Source organism: Melanaphis sacchari, unplaced genomic scaffold (genome assembly GCF_002803265.2).
Source record: "Melanaphis sacchari strain LSU unplaced genomic scaffold, SCAv2.0 Contig11_pilon_pilon, whole genome shotgun sequence".
NCBI lineage: Eukaryota > Metazoa > Arthropoda > Insecta > Hemiptera > Aphididae > Melanaphis > Melanaphis sacchari.
This window is the reverse complement of record NW_020270469.1, coordinates 6,919,205-6,938,856: the sequence shown is the minus strand read 5'-3', so window position 1 is coordinate 6,938,856 and position 19,652 is coordinate 6,919,205. Positions and strand designations below refer to the sequence as shown.

The 19,652-nt window shown below is 23.7% G+C and overlaps 1 protein-coding gene across 5 annotated transcripts in view; it reads right to left on the bottom strand.

Annotated features, from left to right (window-relative positions):
- LOC112604375 (calcitonin gene-related peptide type 1 receptor) overlaps positions 1-19,652 on the bottom strand; it is a 155,615-nt gene that overhangs the window by 76,499 nt on the left and 59,464 nt on the right. For all 5 annotated transcript variants that reach the window (XM_025353379.1, XM_025353384.1, XM_025353383.1 and 2 more), the window contains exon 5: positions 1,666-1,757. In XM_025353379.1, the coding sequence (XP_025209164.1) occupies positions 1,666-1,757 (92 nt within the window). The remainder of the gene's footprint in view (positions 1-1,665; positions 1,758-19,652) is intronic.

Below are 19,652 nucleotides of genomic sequence, written 5' to 3'. Positions count from 1 at the left end.
TATTACATTTTCAAAATTTGATACATAAATAAAAGTTTTTATAAACAAATTATGTGATTTTTACAACTATGATGAATTTCATCAAAATATAAATTTCAAATACATAATAATAAAAATGTCTATGATACATTTTTAATATTTTTTTACATGTTTAAATATTATTTTTTTTTACTTTTATACGCATGTTTATACTAAAAGAGTAACTAAGATTAATTTTAGTTAAAAACATTGCATTTGAAAATGTCATTGTGCACAAATATAAAAATAATATACATTAAAAGTTTCAAGTACCTGTGAATAACATTTTTAAATTACAACAAAATAACTGAAGTCATTATTCTTCGTTCAAATATCTAATTTCTACTTAAAATTTCTTGTAAGAAACTGCCTTTTTTTTTAGATTTTTTTGTTTCATTATGAATTACTTATAAAGTTATGAGAAACCTTACATAAAATCTATAAGTTCTTGGGTATACAAATTGAGCATTTTGTACATTATTAACTTCAAAATTATTAAAAAATTTTTTATTTATATTTATAGAAAAAATTAATAACAATTGAAAATGTCTATAAATAACTTAAAAAGTCAAAATACTTTATCATATAAAGATGGTGTTAATATAAACATTTGATAACAATTTAAATAAGTTACAGTTTTAAGTTATTTTAGTTATTTTTAAAAATTTTTTTTTTACAAAGTGATAAGTACCAATTAGATCTTATTAGTAGCAAGAAATCACCGTTAAAAATGAAAATCTAAGCATTTTTACTGCTCCAAAAGATGATTATGGATAGAAAATACACACATACATCATTGTAAAATCAATATAGGATACAAAATACTTTAAGTCTTGAGACAATCTTATAATACAGTTACAGAAAAAATCATGTTACATAAAGCTACTAGTAAAAACTATTGCTTATAAAAAATGATTTACAGTAGAGCTTTTAGTAAAGGATAAAAAATAGAGCACCGTGGAATCAACCACTTATAATCATGTAGTTTTTCAAATTATTAAGGTGTTTGAAAAAATATCTTTTTTATACGACCAGGTTAAGATTCAACTGTATCATTGCATTTGGAATCTACATTTTTCCCTTATGAATATTTTAATAATTAAAAAAAAAACATTAAACGATAAACAAAATCAAATAATTATAATTTTTGTATTCATTTTAATAGTATTTGATAATAAAATGTATGACCATATATATTATACTATATAAAATTAGAATAAAAAACGAAAAATAATGATAGATTTTTGACACTTAATTTTTTTGTTACACACATAGCACACTTACCCTAGTCATCTAATCTAACACAGTTTTAAAAAAACAATATATATAGTTACATCAAAAAAAGCAAATTTAAACTAATTTATCCAAAATTGATGTTTTCATTAGATTATTACTACTTACCTACGTATTGTACTATACTAAAAACCGTATTTGTTAAAAACGAGTGCTTACATCCCTTATTTTATAATAAATTAACCTTTTTAGAGTACCATGTGTTTCCAATTACCAATATTTTTATAATCAAGCACATAATATTATGAAACTCTGGTTGAGCTTTCTAACGAATAATAAATGTATAAACAGCAAAAAAAACAAAACATCATCGTATTACAAACAAAATCTAAAATAATAGTATTTATTACTTACTTGAAATATGTAAGAATGGCAATCGACAGCAGGAGTGCAATGAACGAAACTAAGTATCCGGTTTGATAAATGTTATTGATTTGTTGTGTCCACTGTAACATATAATAATAATAATTATTATTAGAATAATATTATGAGGCTATGAGGGATTACCCATAATTATTAAAATAATGTATAAATGATATAGTCTACAGATGTGTATAATACCACAGTAGGATATTTTAATGTGTACGCCACATTATAGAATATATATGTATAAATTATAATGATAAAAATTATATTTTTTAGATTTAGCAATCACTTAACCGATTAATCAAAAAACTAATGCGATTGTAATATTTTACTTAAAACCAGAATTCACGTATTTTATGACATATAATTATGAATAATTCGTAATCGAGGGAATATTATATTATATAATATTAGGTGCGTGATTTTAATTTGTTGCTTGATATAGTGATTATCTAATATCTAAAAAATGATTATTTTTTTGAACCAATTATAGGTCAATATACAATCTATTTTTGTGAATATATTTCAAAATGTTATTAACCAATTGATAGTATAACCAAATCCGGATAAAGGGGGTCTAGAAGGGGGGCATTGCCCGGGCCCACGACGGATATCAAACAATAGCAGGCTACTAGTGGTTAATACGTTTTTTTTTTTTATTAAATCAGAAAAATTTGCATACAACACAATAAAATTTCTTATGAACTATGTATAATGCCTATAGTATATTTTATGCTAATATTATTATAACTATACTATCATTATACCAACAATATCGTCTATTTTTAGCAAGATAATATGATAAGAAAATGGGATTTATAGGAATACCAGAATGGCGAATATGGTGAATATCATCGATTACGGATTTATGACGGTATTATTACAACTAGCCACTAGAAACTAAATATTATAGAAAACTGTTATAAACTTGTTATTAAACTGTTTTTGATAATAATGCATATACCTATAGTTATTACTCATTAGCCAAACAAATTTTATAAAAATTAAAAAAAGGTAAAAATAACTCACGAAAAGAATTTACAACAAGCATTAACACCATAATTAACACATTTAAGATATGGAACAAAGTCTATTCATTAAAGAGCCTAAACAGAAATCAAGAAATGGCATACAACAGTTGATGCCCAAGGAACAACATTTATTCTCAAAGAGGTCACTGAAAAAATCGGTTCATATACTTTCAAATAAACGGGTTTGAGTATACTATTGTCTGTTCTAAACAGATATCGGTGTCACTGCAGAGATTATCCATTCCGTATTCTGGTCCGAATTTCGAAAAGTGATTTTTCGAAAAAATAATATTAACTACCTTTGTAATTAGATTGAAGAAAAAGATATGATTGAATATTTTTTTTTTTCTGGTACAGTCAGTCATATCATTAAAAGTCAGTATATACTTATACTGAAGCCGATGGTATTTTAATCATTTAGAAAATGCAATCAAAAAGTAAACAATCAGTATTAGGTTATCAAGTGTTTTGCAATAACGCATTCAGCACTTATCCTGAATAATAAAAATGTGCTTGGGCACTTAGTCGAAACCATAATAGGGAGGGATATCAACCGACATCTACCATTAGTGATAATACTTGAAAGCTATTCTATTTTAATTACATATTAATGCAGACCATTTAATCCTAACTAAAACTAGTCGTGTCACGTCAATTGTGTTATATATATATATAGTTGAAGAACAGAGCTTTGGTGCATCTTATCCAATCACTGATTAATTGTGATATAAAAAATATGTTTTTAGATTATATTGTACGATTGCATCGATATCCAATTGTTGCCATTTCAACAATTAATCTAAAAACAAACCAACTGTGTACGAAGAAAAAAATCAAATTGTACATTCCCTGTAACTTTGAAATAGGTACCTATCTTTTAATTAAAAGGCAAATTATTTAAGCGGCTACAAAGTTACAAAATATTTTTACCGTGCATGTGCTACATGGATAATGGTATTATTTTGGTGATTTATAATTTTATATAAAATTCAAGTTATAATAGTCGGGTTACAAAAGAAATATTGATTATGGGACATTGAATAATTTACGGGCAAAGAATTGTATTTTCATCCCATATATGTCTTAGGTTTAGATTCTAGTCAGAGATTCAATAAGAATGGAATACCTTTTTTCTTTAAGTTACGTATCTCTTGGGTTCATCAGTTTTTAAATCTAAGGTTGTTTTTTCTGGTTGTCTTGACTACATGGCAACTACTAACCTTTATTACTTTATTTGTAAATTCAAAATTACGTTTTCAATATAATGTGGGTCGTCAGGTATTTTTAGATATCAAAACATTCAAAGCATATAATAAAAGTAATAATCGTTTACTAAAAATAAAAAGGTTCTTTTTTCTTTTTTATTGAAATTTACTTTTTCAAATATTCTTTTTAAGTTTTTAATGGTGTACATTTAAAGCTATAAATTAGTTTGATACAAGTAATGAACTAATAAGGAATGAGAAAAAAAGGTCTATGTCATTCCAATTAACGTATTCATTATTTTTATATAACGTGCCATGTAGAACCGTGCTCTGATATCATATAAGAATATTAACAAAATATTACGACACAGACATCATATTAAAGCATGTATAACATATGAGAAGATGTATACGGTATTGTACCGATAATATCGAACACAATTCCGAAGTATATTTGATATAATTTACTATGTATATCAGACATAGACCGAAACTAATTTAGTTATAATCATAGTTTTATAATATAACTCTTTATACAAGGGTAACTAAAAACGTTAGGTACAAGAAACTACGTAGTAACTTTAATTAGATAGATGCAGCTGTATATGACATAATAAAAAGTTTTGGATGTGAGACATATGCTATAAGATAATAGGATTATCGCACGTTCGTATGAATCCGAGGCCTCGTGAATGTGGGAACCTCTTACCAAGAAGAGATATGACTAAAAATAGTGGAGAAAGGATCTATTCGGGAGAGTCTGAGATAAGATTTTTTTTCAGACGTGATTTAAAAGAGTTAAAATTAGCACCTTTGCACCAGTCTATGTTAGAATTAATTAGTAATTTAGACTTACAAATATTTTTAAGTAAGAAACATTTAGAAAAATGTAAGACTATCTATTTTACTACGCACAGTTCCATACACGGTTGCTCATACGGCGTGGTCCACTACAGAAATTTATTTTATAGAAATGTCTTACTCTATAACTATTTTTGAGGATAAAAAGTTTCTATCTTGAATTACAAAAATATTATTAAGAATTAATTAGTTTTATCTTCTATAACAACTACCAATAATACATGAATTATATCAATACGTTAATATAATAATTGTTATGTTGTGGTTAAATCAAGTTTTTTTCCTTAACACCAATCTGAGATACTTGAATGTGTGTTATTATAATATATTCTTATTGGTTTATGTAACTATTATTGAATGCGACTTATAAATAGATTTTCTTCTAGATAGTGAATACCTACTTATGGTTATGGTTTTTTTTTTTTTTTTTTAATCAAATATCACAGTGTATGATAAAAATATATTAAAAATTGTTTTTTACCCCTAAATGAATTTGAGAAAGGTTATTTTAAAATGTCCTTATCTAGAATGATTAGTCAACAACTGATAACAATACATTTTCAGTTGGTTCTAAATCAACTGATGAAACAATAAATTATCAGGACTCTGATGTTGACAAAGAGTATAAGTCTCATACAGAGAAAAAAAATGTCAAATAGGTAGCAACTTATAACATTATTTTTCTCAGACATCAATAAATCATTGTAAATGATAAAAATCAATTCATAAAATAAATAAATAGAATACTATTAAAGTTAAATTTATTACATATTATTTTATTATAATGAATGTATTAAATTTATTTAATGTTGAATTATAGTATTATATTTAATAATTTAAATAGAAAACTATTTAATAAAATATTAATTGATGTTTTAGGTAAAATTATGTAATTTATATTGTGTTGGCCAAACCAAATAAAATTGTATATTTCGTGAGTAAATAGGTTTTGTTAAACAAAAAAATATTTAGCGAGTAATATACTCTTCTCTATAGAACCTTCTAACTCCAAACTATTTTTTTATTTTTAGAGAAATAACTTTAATAATGATATGTTATACTGATACGGAAAACATGCTTGATTTTTTTTTTTTTGCAAACTATAAACAATTATTCTTGGTATGATAAAAACAATTTTGACAACACACCTCAAAACTTATCTACTGAAAAATTAGACATTTTGTTATAAAACCTTTTTACTCTTAATCCGCATAATGGTTTCAAAAAATAAGTAAAAAACTAGTATTAAATTGTTAATTTATTACATTTAAATAAAATGAGATGCTACATCTTAATCTAAAGGTAAATATTTGTATAATTTAGTTAACCCATCATTGCTCACATGCGAGAAATTTCCTCACATAATTTTTAAGATGAGAACTACTGGTTTGCTTGTAGTTGTATTTTCTCCAAATTCATAATACCTTATATAAAGAACTAATCAAAATACATTTATCAATTAATCGCCATTTTATTATTCGAAATCGAAAAATGTTGCATTCTGAAAATAATTGGTCGTGTCATGTGAGTGAATCCTCCTACATGCGAGTAACATCATTGGAATTATTCACGTATATTAATATAAGAATTTTCATTTTTATTCGTTTATTTTTTTATTGTTTTGTTGTTTCTAAATTTATTTTAAACACAGATTACTTAATTTCTTCATAGTTAAATGAAGACATGAAGTCATTAAATAATTTAGACAGTGATTTAGAGTACATCACATGTAGAATACTAGAATAGAACATATAACACGATTTGTATTTAAATTATTAGATAACATTTAATATACTTTTATCTGATTTATATTATCTATAATAAAATATTATCTATAAATAAAATTATTTTTTATTATGTTTCAGAAATTAAAAGTTTTTTTTTTTTTTTTATATAATAGTGTATAACAATAATAGTTTACAAGTTGTATTAAATAACAGTTTGAAATATTGAACTTTTTTTTTATTCTATGTTAGTTCATTAGTTATAACTTATAATTTTTATTGTATTATAAATATTATTTATCTCAAAATTATTATTTTATGAATTTATGATAAAGTATACCTATTTAGCGAATCGCTCTACGCACGAATAGCAGAGTTCAGACTACATACACGAGTCAAAACTCATTAAACAATTTAGTTGTGTTAAGTATTAATATTAGGTTTGAGAGAAAAATAACTTGTACGTAATTTATCGGACGAAGGAACATTTGTATAATATTATATAATATATGTATAATTTATGTGTAAAAAAAGATTAGTAAATTTTAGAAATATTTCCGAAACATTCAACTTATTAATAAATTGATGATGGTTTTAAAAATTTGATATTAAAACTATTATATTGTATCAATAACAGGTAAATGCTAAGTGAGTTTTAAGATTGATAAGAAGTAAATCAATTTGAGAAATTGGAAATCGCATTTATTCGTTTATTCAATGCATTTGAAAAAAAAAAATATAGACCAAATATAAATAACTACGTGAATCTGTAACTAGTCAATTTGTTTTACGAAAATACTATATCGATTGTCTAGAAATTAAAGTTTATAATTATAAAATTTCCTTTGTTTATAATTAAAAACAGAAGTTTTGTTCAAAAAGACGACATGGGAAATTAATTTCATAAATTAGTTTGTTAATTTATAAACCTTTACATAGTATAACCTACGTCTTGTTGGTTGTCGCAGTGTATAATAAATTGTGGAATATGCATTAAAATTTATAATTATTCCTCCGATTTCAATGTATGGCAATTCCTGTAGTCTGCTAGGGTTGCATAATTAGATTTGGTTCGGTAAGTTTGATCCCGACCACGGCAGGGTACTACCTTTGTTTCGATCGCCATATGTTTCTCCTTTTCTAGCATCAGACGTTAACTAAAATTAACTGTCTATCGTGTAAAATAATTTATAAACCAATGAGCTGTAGTTTATTTACGGAGAAAGATGAGAGTACAAAAGTCAAACAAAAAGTATATTATTATGAATTTATGACCATCGATGTTCTCCCGACAGAAACAGATTAGATTTTGCTATAGTAAAATTAATTATAGTATTAAAACATGAATAAAAATTAATAAAAACGTATCATTATTACGTGTGTCGCTCGTCACAAACTATGAAAGAAAAAAAACAGTTTGCATTTTATATCGTTTAAAACGTTTAAAAATAATACGTACGTGAATGGGAATCGCCACACTGTAATTTTTCACTACTTTATAATATATAATATTATAATATACAGTGTTCACTGTCCATATTATATTCAAAATAATGTGTCTAACAGAATTCAGAGGCCATTAATTATTAGTGTATTAAAAAAATAATAATAATGCAAAAACTATGTGACTTTTTAATTAATGTGTACGTAAATGTACTTAAAAATATATTGTACTATAATAACGATACAAACAAACTTATAAGTTATGAGAAACATAAATATTTCTCCTATATCTATGCAAATTTATCGTCCGTAAACATATCTAGTAATTTTTGTTGTATAACGCGTTGTCAGTAATAAGTTGTTATATGTTAAAGTCCATTGGTCAGCCTGGCTTTTTGTTCTAAGATTTAATTTTCCATCCATCACGTACATCTTTTTTATGTGTAAAATAACTTTGACGTTTATTTATTAACACAGCGTTATAGTGTATTATGGTGAAACCTTCCCTTGCACTCTACCACACTAACTATAGACACACACATAAGTAATATTTACGCATAAATCGTGACGTCTAGTAAATTATTATCGATTAATCGGTTTAGGGGTAAATTAGTAATACGCTCTATATATAGACGACAATGGGTCATGGTGAACTAATCATTATTTACCGAAGGGATGAAATAAACTTTGAATAGGTATATGCCAAAAAATGTAAGCATCTAACACTGAAAAAAAAATACAATTTTTAAAACGAAAAAAAAAATATTACATATTATTTTGAATACCACTTTTTTATATTTTTAAATTAAAATTATTTAATTCGTTTATACTAAATACCTACGCTATGAAGTATGCAAATTAATGCAATTCATTTCTAAAAATTGTTCAACTACTCGCGTATTTACAATATGTGTAAAACTTTTTTAGGGATTACTAATAGTTCTACAACATGGGATTTGTATTTTGTTTTATCGTTAACTCTTCTCTCCCATACACCAATTGTGAAGCAAACAAGAAAATAATGATACAAACTTTAAATACCATAATTCATATAGCGCATGGTTATAGTAAATTATGTGGATAATTTACAGCATGGAGTTGTAGTTTTAGGAAAACACGGAATAATTAGAATATTTTTAACAAAATAATATACTGTCATATATTTATATGCATTGAAGGTTATTAGTTAAACTGTAGCAAAAACTAAAAACGAACACACTATAAAACATTACATTTTTTTTTCAATTTAAATTATAATACTTAACTGACAAAGTTAAAAAAAAAAAATGGAGGTTTTTCTGCTAAGCACATGTGTACTAAATGGTCGATGTAATTATAGTGAGATATAATTTATTTTCATTATAATATGCTAGGACTTATCGGTGAAATGCTATGACGATGATGATGATCATAATATTGTAATTTGCAAAGTGTATTTATTGGATCTACAGTTTCGGAGATTATAACAGTCCGGTCGTAGGGATGTTCCGAATTCAATAATATCCAACGGAATATAATAATTTACTAATAATAATGTGTACGTAGTATAGTTATTCATAAAACCTAGCCACACATTTCCACAGTAATCTCATACATTTTTTTTATTTTAACTGAACTCAGTGATTATTTTGGTTTGATTGATTAATATTGTTGGCATCTCAACGAACCATTATTACATAAATCTCTTTAACATTCAAAACTTACTATTTTTAAAATAATTTAATTTGTATCATATATCCATTTATATTTATATTTTTCAAATAAAATTAAAAAAAAATAATTCCTAGCTATATAGTGCACATTACATGAACTACACGAAAACGAAATTATACAGAGTACCTGAGTACTACATTATCAAACAATATAAGACGTGATCTGATCAACAGCGTTCTATAGTGAAGCTGATCGTTATATTTCTCCTTAATCACTATTCCCGTATGACTTTTATCTTTTAGACAATTTTGACACAAATGCAATTATTATTTCAGCAATATGCGTTTGGGAACTACTTATAATATATTAATATTTAATACACGTGGTTGGTTAATTTATTTATTTAAATGTTTTCACTAATTTAGACTTAGGAAAATAAAATTAACTTATAATTTAATCAATATATTATTTAAATTACCATAACAACTATTAACAAGATTAAAAAGATTACTATTAAGATTTGATTCAAATAAAACTTATTGTAATAGTACCCTATCGCTTCTAAATACCCATCATAGTCATCTTACCGGCATAGTTTTGCAGTGACATTATTGTTACATTGTTGTCACTGTCATCACTTTTCTATTTTCGTTGCTCTACATATTTTTAGATATTTAATATCTAGGAATCGATATTATATAGTTATTAACGAAAAAAACCACACCATTTTTATACAAATCAAATTCATCATGTCTGTCAGTACTAAATAAACAATTAAATGTCAGTTGGACGGCGCCCACTAGGGTGCAAATACAATTTTCAGATTTATGGTGAAAAATATTATGAATAATAAAATATAATATCATACACTGTCAGATTTACGTTAAACAAATACAACAGGCGGTATTGACACGTTTCCAAATGACTTAATTGACTAAAACGTGTAATAATATTTAAAACTTGATTAATTTTTATTTCAACGTATATTGTGTCATTATTATTGTTGTTTTTGGTTAGTAAACTGCCATCGTAGCTGCAGCTGTACATGTGATTTAATACGAATGTTTGTCCATTAACGATAACACATTTTCTAATTTTAAATTTGCTGCAGTTAATTGCTTGTCGATGAGTATAAAATAAATGGCATCACTGATTCCAAATTTAAAATCGATTCATTCTCATTTTTACAAATTAAAAAATTGTTTAAAAAACGAACATCGTCAAGTTAATCCGCATCAGTAGATGCACGCGCTTAATCTGCCCACATCCTACAACGTTTATTAACACTAAACTATGATATTTAATTTTTAAATTAACACTTTAATTTTGGAAAATGTTGATAAAACATTAATAATCCTGATGTTGGTTGATAATTAAGATAGATAACTTAGTAATATAATTTTAGAATTATAATTTATGTTTGATTTGATAACATATTCACAGGGATGAATGAAGGGGTGTCAATGAAAGCATATTTTCCAGGGTTCTTCAACTTGGTAAAACTTTAGATCCTTCACAAATTTATTAATTAGTAATGTTATTAATTAAAATAATAAGTGTAAAAATAAAAATTTTGAAAATTTCACATGATTACGATTTAGTCTATAACTATCACTAAGTATTTTATGGCAGCAATATAGGATTTTAAATTCTATACACAATTACTTTAGAAATTATGTAATACAAATTGCTGTAAATGTAATCTACCTATTTACTATAATTTTATAAAATAGTCATGAATTATGGTATTATGACTTTAAATCAAATTCGTCCGATTTAAGATAAAAATCCTAAATATAAGTAAATTTGTAAAGTTTGTTTTATTAATCATTGAATTATCAAACATAAATACAATTTGTTATGTTTTACTGATATTTGTATTAATATTTTTTATGCTAAAATTTGTATCTGTTGTTCTATTATAATTTGTTTAAAGTCAACTTTCTTAACTAAATATATTTAATGAGTAATAAATTAAAATGTTTGCTTAAATGTATTCTATTATCTCAATTTTTTATTTTAGTAATGGTTTTAAAGTATACATTAAGGTGCAACTACAAGGTGTATTTTGTCAAATATTTTGGTTTTGGCATATGTTACCAGTGATATTTTAAAGTGGAACTCGTAATATATGTTAAGAATCCACTATCTATTTTACTCGTTTATTTATTTATATAATTGTTGATACTTTATAATCTTTTATTTAATATAATAACTATTAATTTACCCGTACCTATGTATATATATATAATATATGCAATATTCATGTATATAAAAAATATTAATATTTTAATTATTTTTCTTGTAATATAATATATTATATAGTTACATTTTCTGATTTTTTTTTTTTTTGGGGGGGGGGAAGGGGGAGATTAATCTTTATGATACTACCTTTATGGTGAGGATAATGAAAGCTGGTGCTTGAAAATATTCACCCCGGGTGTCAAACGGCAGGCAGATACGATAAAAATTTGTCGTTAAACGAAAAAAAAAAACCATTTATTATTATACTTATCGTTTACCTACAACATAACATGTATACGGTTTTTATCAGCATTAATTATTTATTTAATAATTAACATAAATTTCTTGCTTCCAGTAACAATTTAAAAAAAATAAATTAGGCAATCCAACTTTGTTATCAACGTTGGTTGTAATACTCAAATATTGGTAATTGTCACGAACTCTGTGTAACGCATTATTAAACGAGTTTTCGATGTTGTCATTATAGGTTCGGAACACATTTTGAATAATTCATTTGAAATATTTAAATGCTGCTCATAAATGCAAAATGGCTAATGACAGGATTTTTGATTATTATACTGGTATTTTAGCTAAAAAATAACACTTGGTTTATGTGTTGAACTTATACATATTATAGTAAATAGTTTCTAAACTTCAAATTCAAGGTATTTAAATTTAAAAGCCCACAACGTAACTATTAAGAGTTAAAAGCTTATAAATTCGTTATACAGAATATTAAAGTTAACATTAATTTTTCGTATACTTAGTATCGATACGTTAAATTTAAATAAGAAGTATTAAGTATTATTAGTATTATTAAATAGTTATTAAGTACCTGTTTGTTAGAACTAATTATGTAATAATGTAAAAATGTATTACTATTACCTAGGTTATAGGTACTTTTTTTTTAATATTACTTAACTAACAATAAAAATAATTTTTGATAATTAATTATAATGGTTAATATATAAATATATAATATATTATGTTATTATAAATATCAAATAAATATTGCATTATATTACACTCTATAGAACTAGTTTATTGATATTTACTATTAAAACAATAGTCCGACTATCGATTTAAAGCAACAATAAGTATGCTTGTCACTGCATTAATAATAATAAATTATAAAGAGAGCTTAAAAGAAACATTTTATCGCCGATTTTCAGCTGGTAGTGTATTAAAAACAATTTATAGTTTCAATCAACAGCATTCAAAATATGAAATTTAAAATGTTGACATTATAATATATAAAATATATTTGGTTAATTTTACGCAACAACAAAAGTACAGTTGTATTGGGTTCAATAAATTTATGCCAATAATTTTCGAGTTAGTCGTCATCGATAAATTTTATTCAGAGGCCAAAACCTATAACTATATCAAATATTAACATATTAACGAAGATGTTATATACATTGTAATTTAAATTATGATGAAAAATTAAATAATAATCTAGTTTCTTATAGAAAAATAACATGCGTAGATCGGTATAAGAATAATTATTTTTTTTAAAACAGAGCAATTATTAATTTTATATTTTCAATTCGTACATATAATTATGATTTCTCATTAAACTTTTTGTTTTTATCCAAATAATTGTAATACATCGTGGTAAACACGATATTCTGTAATTAATTATTGAAAACTCTTGATTCTCGTAAACGTTTGATTAATTTATTTTTTTTAAGCGTAAAATCATTTGAATTATTATAATAACTCAACTAAAAAAAATTAATCAAATAATCAATTGCTACGATATATAACATTATAATTAAATAAATATGTACACGATTTGTATTGGTTTTAGGTGTGGTTAAACACCTAAAAAAAACGGCAGTGTGTATAGCAGTTAAATGTATTGTTATTATTTAAGTGATTACCATTCATTTAAGCATTTATCCCAGTTTAATTTTTTTTAAACACGAGGTTATTATTTTTTTTTTTTTTTTTACATTTAAAATATAATATTAATGGTTGGAGCAAAAGTTTAAAGTACCTATACCTACCTATGCGACATCTGAATTATAAATTATAATTAATAATTGATTTTTATGTTATTAAAAAAAAAAAAAAAACGTATGGACATACTCTTTTTTACATTAACTATAACCAAAAAAAAAAAAAAAACTTAGTACTTATATATATTTTATTAAATTAAAAAAATATGCGACTATAAAAGGTGTAATAGAAATAAATGACAGAAATAATTAACTGTCAATATAATAACTCATATTATAATCGCTTCAAAATCTAAGTGTAAAGATGAATGTAATATAAGCTTAACCTATTGATTATACAATGCATGTTTATGCGTAACTGTGCGTATGTTTTATCTTAAGTAAGTATGTGTACATGTTTTTACAATTTTAATATCTTCATACTAATTTTCATTTTCACATTTATTTATTTTCTAAATCATTTATTAAACTTAAGTAAACCATTACTTAGTCATTATACTTGTATTACTTTATTTTTAAAACATCTGATATTTGTTTCAACGGTTATTTTAGTTATATCTTTAACTTTAAAAAGTGATAAAATTGTAGTATATAAATTAATAGCAATTTTAAATATTGTCAAGTGTTGTTCTAATTGTAATATTCAAATTTACAATATTGATAACTTGATTGCAGTATTAATTAAATTAATCTTTTTATTTAGATAAATATTATTAGAACCATATTACATTATTTACGGAAATGTTTAATACTTTTGTATGAATATTTATATTACATAATATTAGCAATATTATGTTATAAAAATGTATATGAAACATGTATAAACATATTTTTTTAAATTTTTGTTGCAATGTTTGGTTCGGAATTAAACAATTCGTAAAAATAGTTAAACATTCGTATACCTATCTAAGTAAGCCATAATAACAGAATGAAAATATAAATAATGTGATTAAATATATTATACATTTAAGTTATAAAATACAAAGATGTATACTTCTGTACACTATACTTAAAATGTACACGTGTGCTAAATTCAATAAATTAAACTTAAACATAAAATGCACTGCTCTATTTTCCATCTATTCCTTATTTTTCTTGTATTTTACACCTTTAACTTCTGTGGTTTTTCGTTTTTTGGTATAAGTGAATTTTCTATTTTCTATTTTACATAATTCTGTTGTTTTCATAAGTTATTATGCTTAGATATATAAAAAAAGTATCACAACAATTTCAAGTGCTAACGTTTTAATTTTATTAATAACAAAAAAAAAAATATTATTTAAAACAAGTAGTGGAAAAAATTTATTTTTTATTTAACTATCCAATTTTATAAATATTTTAAATTTAAATATCTGTCTATATAAAAAAAAAAAAAAAAAAATGAACGAATATATGCATTTTTAACCATAAAAAACTTGCATACTTTTATTGATGAATTTTATCAAAATTCTAACTTTCAATAATTATAAAAAAAAAAAAAAATGTCAAAATAGATACTTAAAATATATTAATTACTGTAAGAATAACTTATAAAGAACCGTGTATTAATTTTTGATTTTTTTTAACTTGTAAATAAAAAACATAAATTTGAAGACATATTTTTAAAATATCTATAAATAGTTCAAAATAATCCAATATAGTTTAAGAATGATGAAATAATATCTATAATAGGTTAATATTTAAATAATTAGAGAATATTTTGTATACTAATGATTATTTATTTTTGTAATGACAAAAAAAAAAAAAAAATCAATTTTACTGATAATAACTGTTGTTGCTAAAATATTCCTATTTTTCGTATTTTTTTTCCGATTATTTTGAAAAGTAATGGAACATTTTTACTTTTGAACTATATAAAAAAGGGGGGGTTAAAATACGAATTTTATTTAATTTTTTACTACAAAAAATCCTATTTTTCTTCTTAAAAAAATGTCTTGATTGATTAAAAAAATAAAAACATATAGACATAATTGTAAAACGAATAAATTCATTAGAATCTACATAATAAATCAAATATTCGTAAAAAACTCAATACACAAATATATTACTATATTTTAATTTATTACTTAAATTGTTTCAGTGATAAAAAATTATTACAATTGTGTTATATTTTACCTTTCAACTCAAATATTTATATTAGTTTTCAAAATAATGTTAAATTAATTTTCTATAACTACCTATCTAATTAATGACTTAACGTTTTTTTTTAAATTATGATTGATTATAGTGAAACCATTAACGATATTGAAAAATGTCTTTAAAGCTTTGTAACATGGGCTAAATAAAATTAATAAATGTAACTACTTACATTTTTTTTTTTTTTTTGTAATTGAAACTTTTTGGTGAACTGAAATTATTATTTAACAAATGTTATTATTTTATTTTATTATTCATATGAAATACATTAAGGACCATAATTTATAGGTAGTAACAGAAGCATTTTTTAATTATATTTATAATTTTTATTAGTTACTCTGTATTATTTAATTTAATTTAATTTAGTTAATAGTCCAATTAGATATTTATTTGTTCTGAGAATTGAATTAACAATCTGAGTAAGATTTATGTTTGTAAAATTATATTGAATAACTAGGAATCAATAAAAAATTATAAATATGATTCATATGAGATTAAAATAAGATTGAGAGTTGTATCTCAATTGACAATAATAAAATAACGCCATTATTTTTAAATAATTTTAAATTATACATTCTTGATCATTTTTTATTATTTATGATCATTAATTAAAAAAAAATGGTTTAAAATAAAATTGTGAATTTTAATGAACTCTAAATACGTTAGAGGTATATTTAAATAATGAATTTCTATTAATTTATATAGACACAACAAAAATTACAGATTATTTTTAATATATACTATTATATATACAAAAAAAAATTAAACTATCAGCATAACGTATTTTTTTCTCTTATCTTTGATATTAATTTTGAATAATTCGTCATTTTTTTTATTTTTAGTGTATATTAAACTGCTATTGTGTTGTATTTCAATTCCGTGACCGAAACACTTTCCCTAAGTTGTTTTCATTTGAGCTGAGCAATGTAATGTAATCCGTTGTTATCACACAATGAGTCTGAGAAGTTCGCATCTGTTTTGTTTTAACAGACATACTTAATGGTTTTGTCCAATAGCTCCTCATATCCTATTTTATTTTACAATTGTAGTTTACCGAAAAATATTAAATTTTAAAACAAAAACTTAATCATAATTCTAAGATAGATCGATTCTTACTTAGACAGAAAGTAGGAACTGGAGATCCTTCTATGCTATACAATACTATCCAAATAACTCTTAATATGTGTATGTACATAAAGATCATAGGGAGTAGTCACTATCCAATAATATTGTATGCATAATAAGTATCGTAGATATAGTAACACTTTCTACTATAGAATTATTAAAGTTACCACTTGAATTAAAAAATATAAATATACAAGAATAGACAATTAAACATCTGGGTAGACCATTAAATTAGTAACGAGCAGCATGATGCTGAACACGGTCAATGAATTTTTATTAAGATGCAAAACTTTTTTAAGGCTAACAAATATACTGTGTGTATGATAGGCCTAGTTTAAGTTCCACAAATTCTTTAAAGCAAAAATATATTTCTTGTACTAATCAATGATATTAACTGTGTGATTTTATAAATAGCCAATATATAAATAACATCATAAAAACTATCAAAACTTTGATACAATAATATAATTTGTTATAAAAATATAATTTTTAAAGTTGTATTAAATATGATATAGGTATTATGAACTTCGGTAAATACCTACATTAATTCATTTTCATAAATAATGGCTGTTTTTTTTTTTTTTTTTTTTGGAAAACAAAATTTTCAACAATGCTACATGGATTATATGGAATAATTATAACCTACTTAGTGGTGATAATTGAAATTTATCATTGTAAATACATATAATTATAATATTTAACGGTTAATGTGCACGTGTTAACGACAATTAGTTACAAAAATAAATTATTGTAAAATAAATAATGTTTACCCTCTGTTAATAGCATTTGGGAAATAACATTATAGTATAAATAATTGTACTCACTAGTAATTTTATAGTATTATATGCTTTATTAATTGAATTTAAATTGCACGAGCTCCAACAAAAATAATATTATCATAAAAATAGCGCATGTAAGTAATCAGTAATAACTAATCTACTTTTATATTTTATATGGACATAAATAAATGTGCAGGTGTAAAAACTTTATAGTAAATATAATTAGTTAATAATAGTATACTAATATTAATATTAGTTATATATTAATATATATAGTTTATATTACAATAATTAAAATATCATTGATTTATAAATCTATTATATTTAAATAATTCCTTGTGGTTTTTAAATGTTGAAACTGAATTATTTTCTTTTTTGTTATTGATCTATAAAAATTGTTTGCATAATATTTAAGGTCATAACTTTAATCGATATCAAATTATCTTATCAATATTAGATTCTGAGTGAAATGATTAATTAATTTATCTATTTTATACAATTGTGTCTGATTATTTTATTATTTGTGTGTATGTGTGTGTGTGTGTGTGTCTTTAGACACTTTTTTTAGTGGAAAAATGCTCTAATCCAGGGGTGTCCAATCATTTGTGAAGTCTGGGCTACGTCATATGGGTAGAAATTGTTGCGGGCCGTATAGTTTTTAATAATAAAAGTTAATACATACAGTGTTTTATTTTTATTTGTTGATAAATGACACGAAATCAATGCCATGGACATATCTCCAATAATAAAATATTTTATCAAAATCGGATCGAGTTGATCCATTAATCACTTGTACCTATAATTAATGTGTGCCCGTGCTATTATGATAAGATAAAAGTATTCAACACGATTAAATTTTATTTGATGTTTAATATTATGTAGTTTTATATTCTCATGATAAATTTGTTCTCATAATATAAATATATTATATAAAATTAATTAATAGTTTTTAAATTGAAGTGAGGGACGCATGCGGCCTGTGGGCAGCGGGTTGGACACCCCTGCTCTAATCTATAAATTTTAAGGATGTCTCTGGTAGAAAACGGAATCTAGTTTGTAATTTCATGTTTTTTCAGTACTTATTAAAATAATCAGAGGATAATAATATAACCGTTTATTAATAATTTAATATTATCATTAAAATAATTGGTTAATAACTATAGTTACTAAAAAGTTGGATTTTCTCCATTCGAAATCATTTTCATACATTATCGGATTAAAATTTAACATATAAATTACAATGACCATAGTACTCTAATAAATGACGGTGTACTCTCGACACTTACTATATAGTAGAATGGTTACCGACTTTACCACTTCTTTATATCATCAAATTATTAGATGTGTGAGCATATTAATGAAGAAAAATTAGAACTGAGAATATTATGCATGTACTTACTTATGTAAGGTTGAATATGGTTATAGATGTATTATATGTTATATAGAAATGGTGTATTTATATGGAAACACGACATTGTAATAATAATAATAATAATTGTAGTAATAGTATTCAATAAAGAAAAAAAATACAACTATTAAAGTTATAATAATAATAATAATAATGTATGAATATTGTTATCTGGTTTTACACCTAGACTTATTATTTATAACTTATAATTTATCAAAATTTTTGGATCCATAATAACTATGTTGTATTAAACTAGCTTTTTGGAAGAAGCTAATAGCTTTCTGCTGTATGATACTAGGGTATTTTGTGTTCTTAAAATAGTTTGTATTTGTTAAAGACATATTTAATTTTTAATGTTGTGTTTTCTTTCTATATTGGAGAAAATTATTAGCTATTATTTAC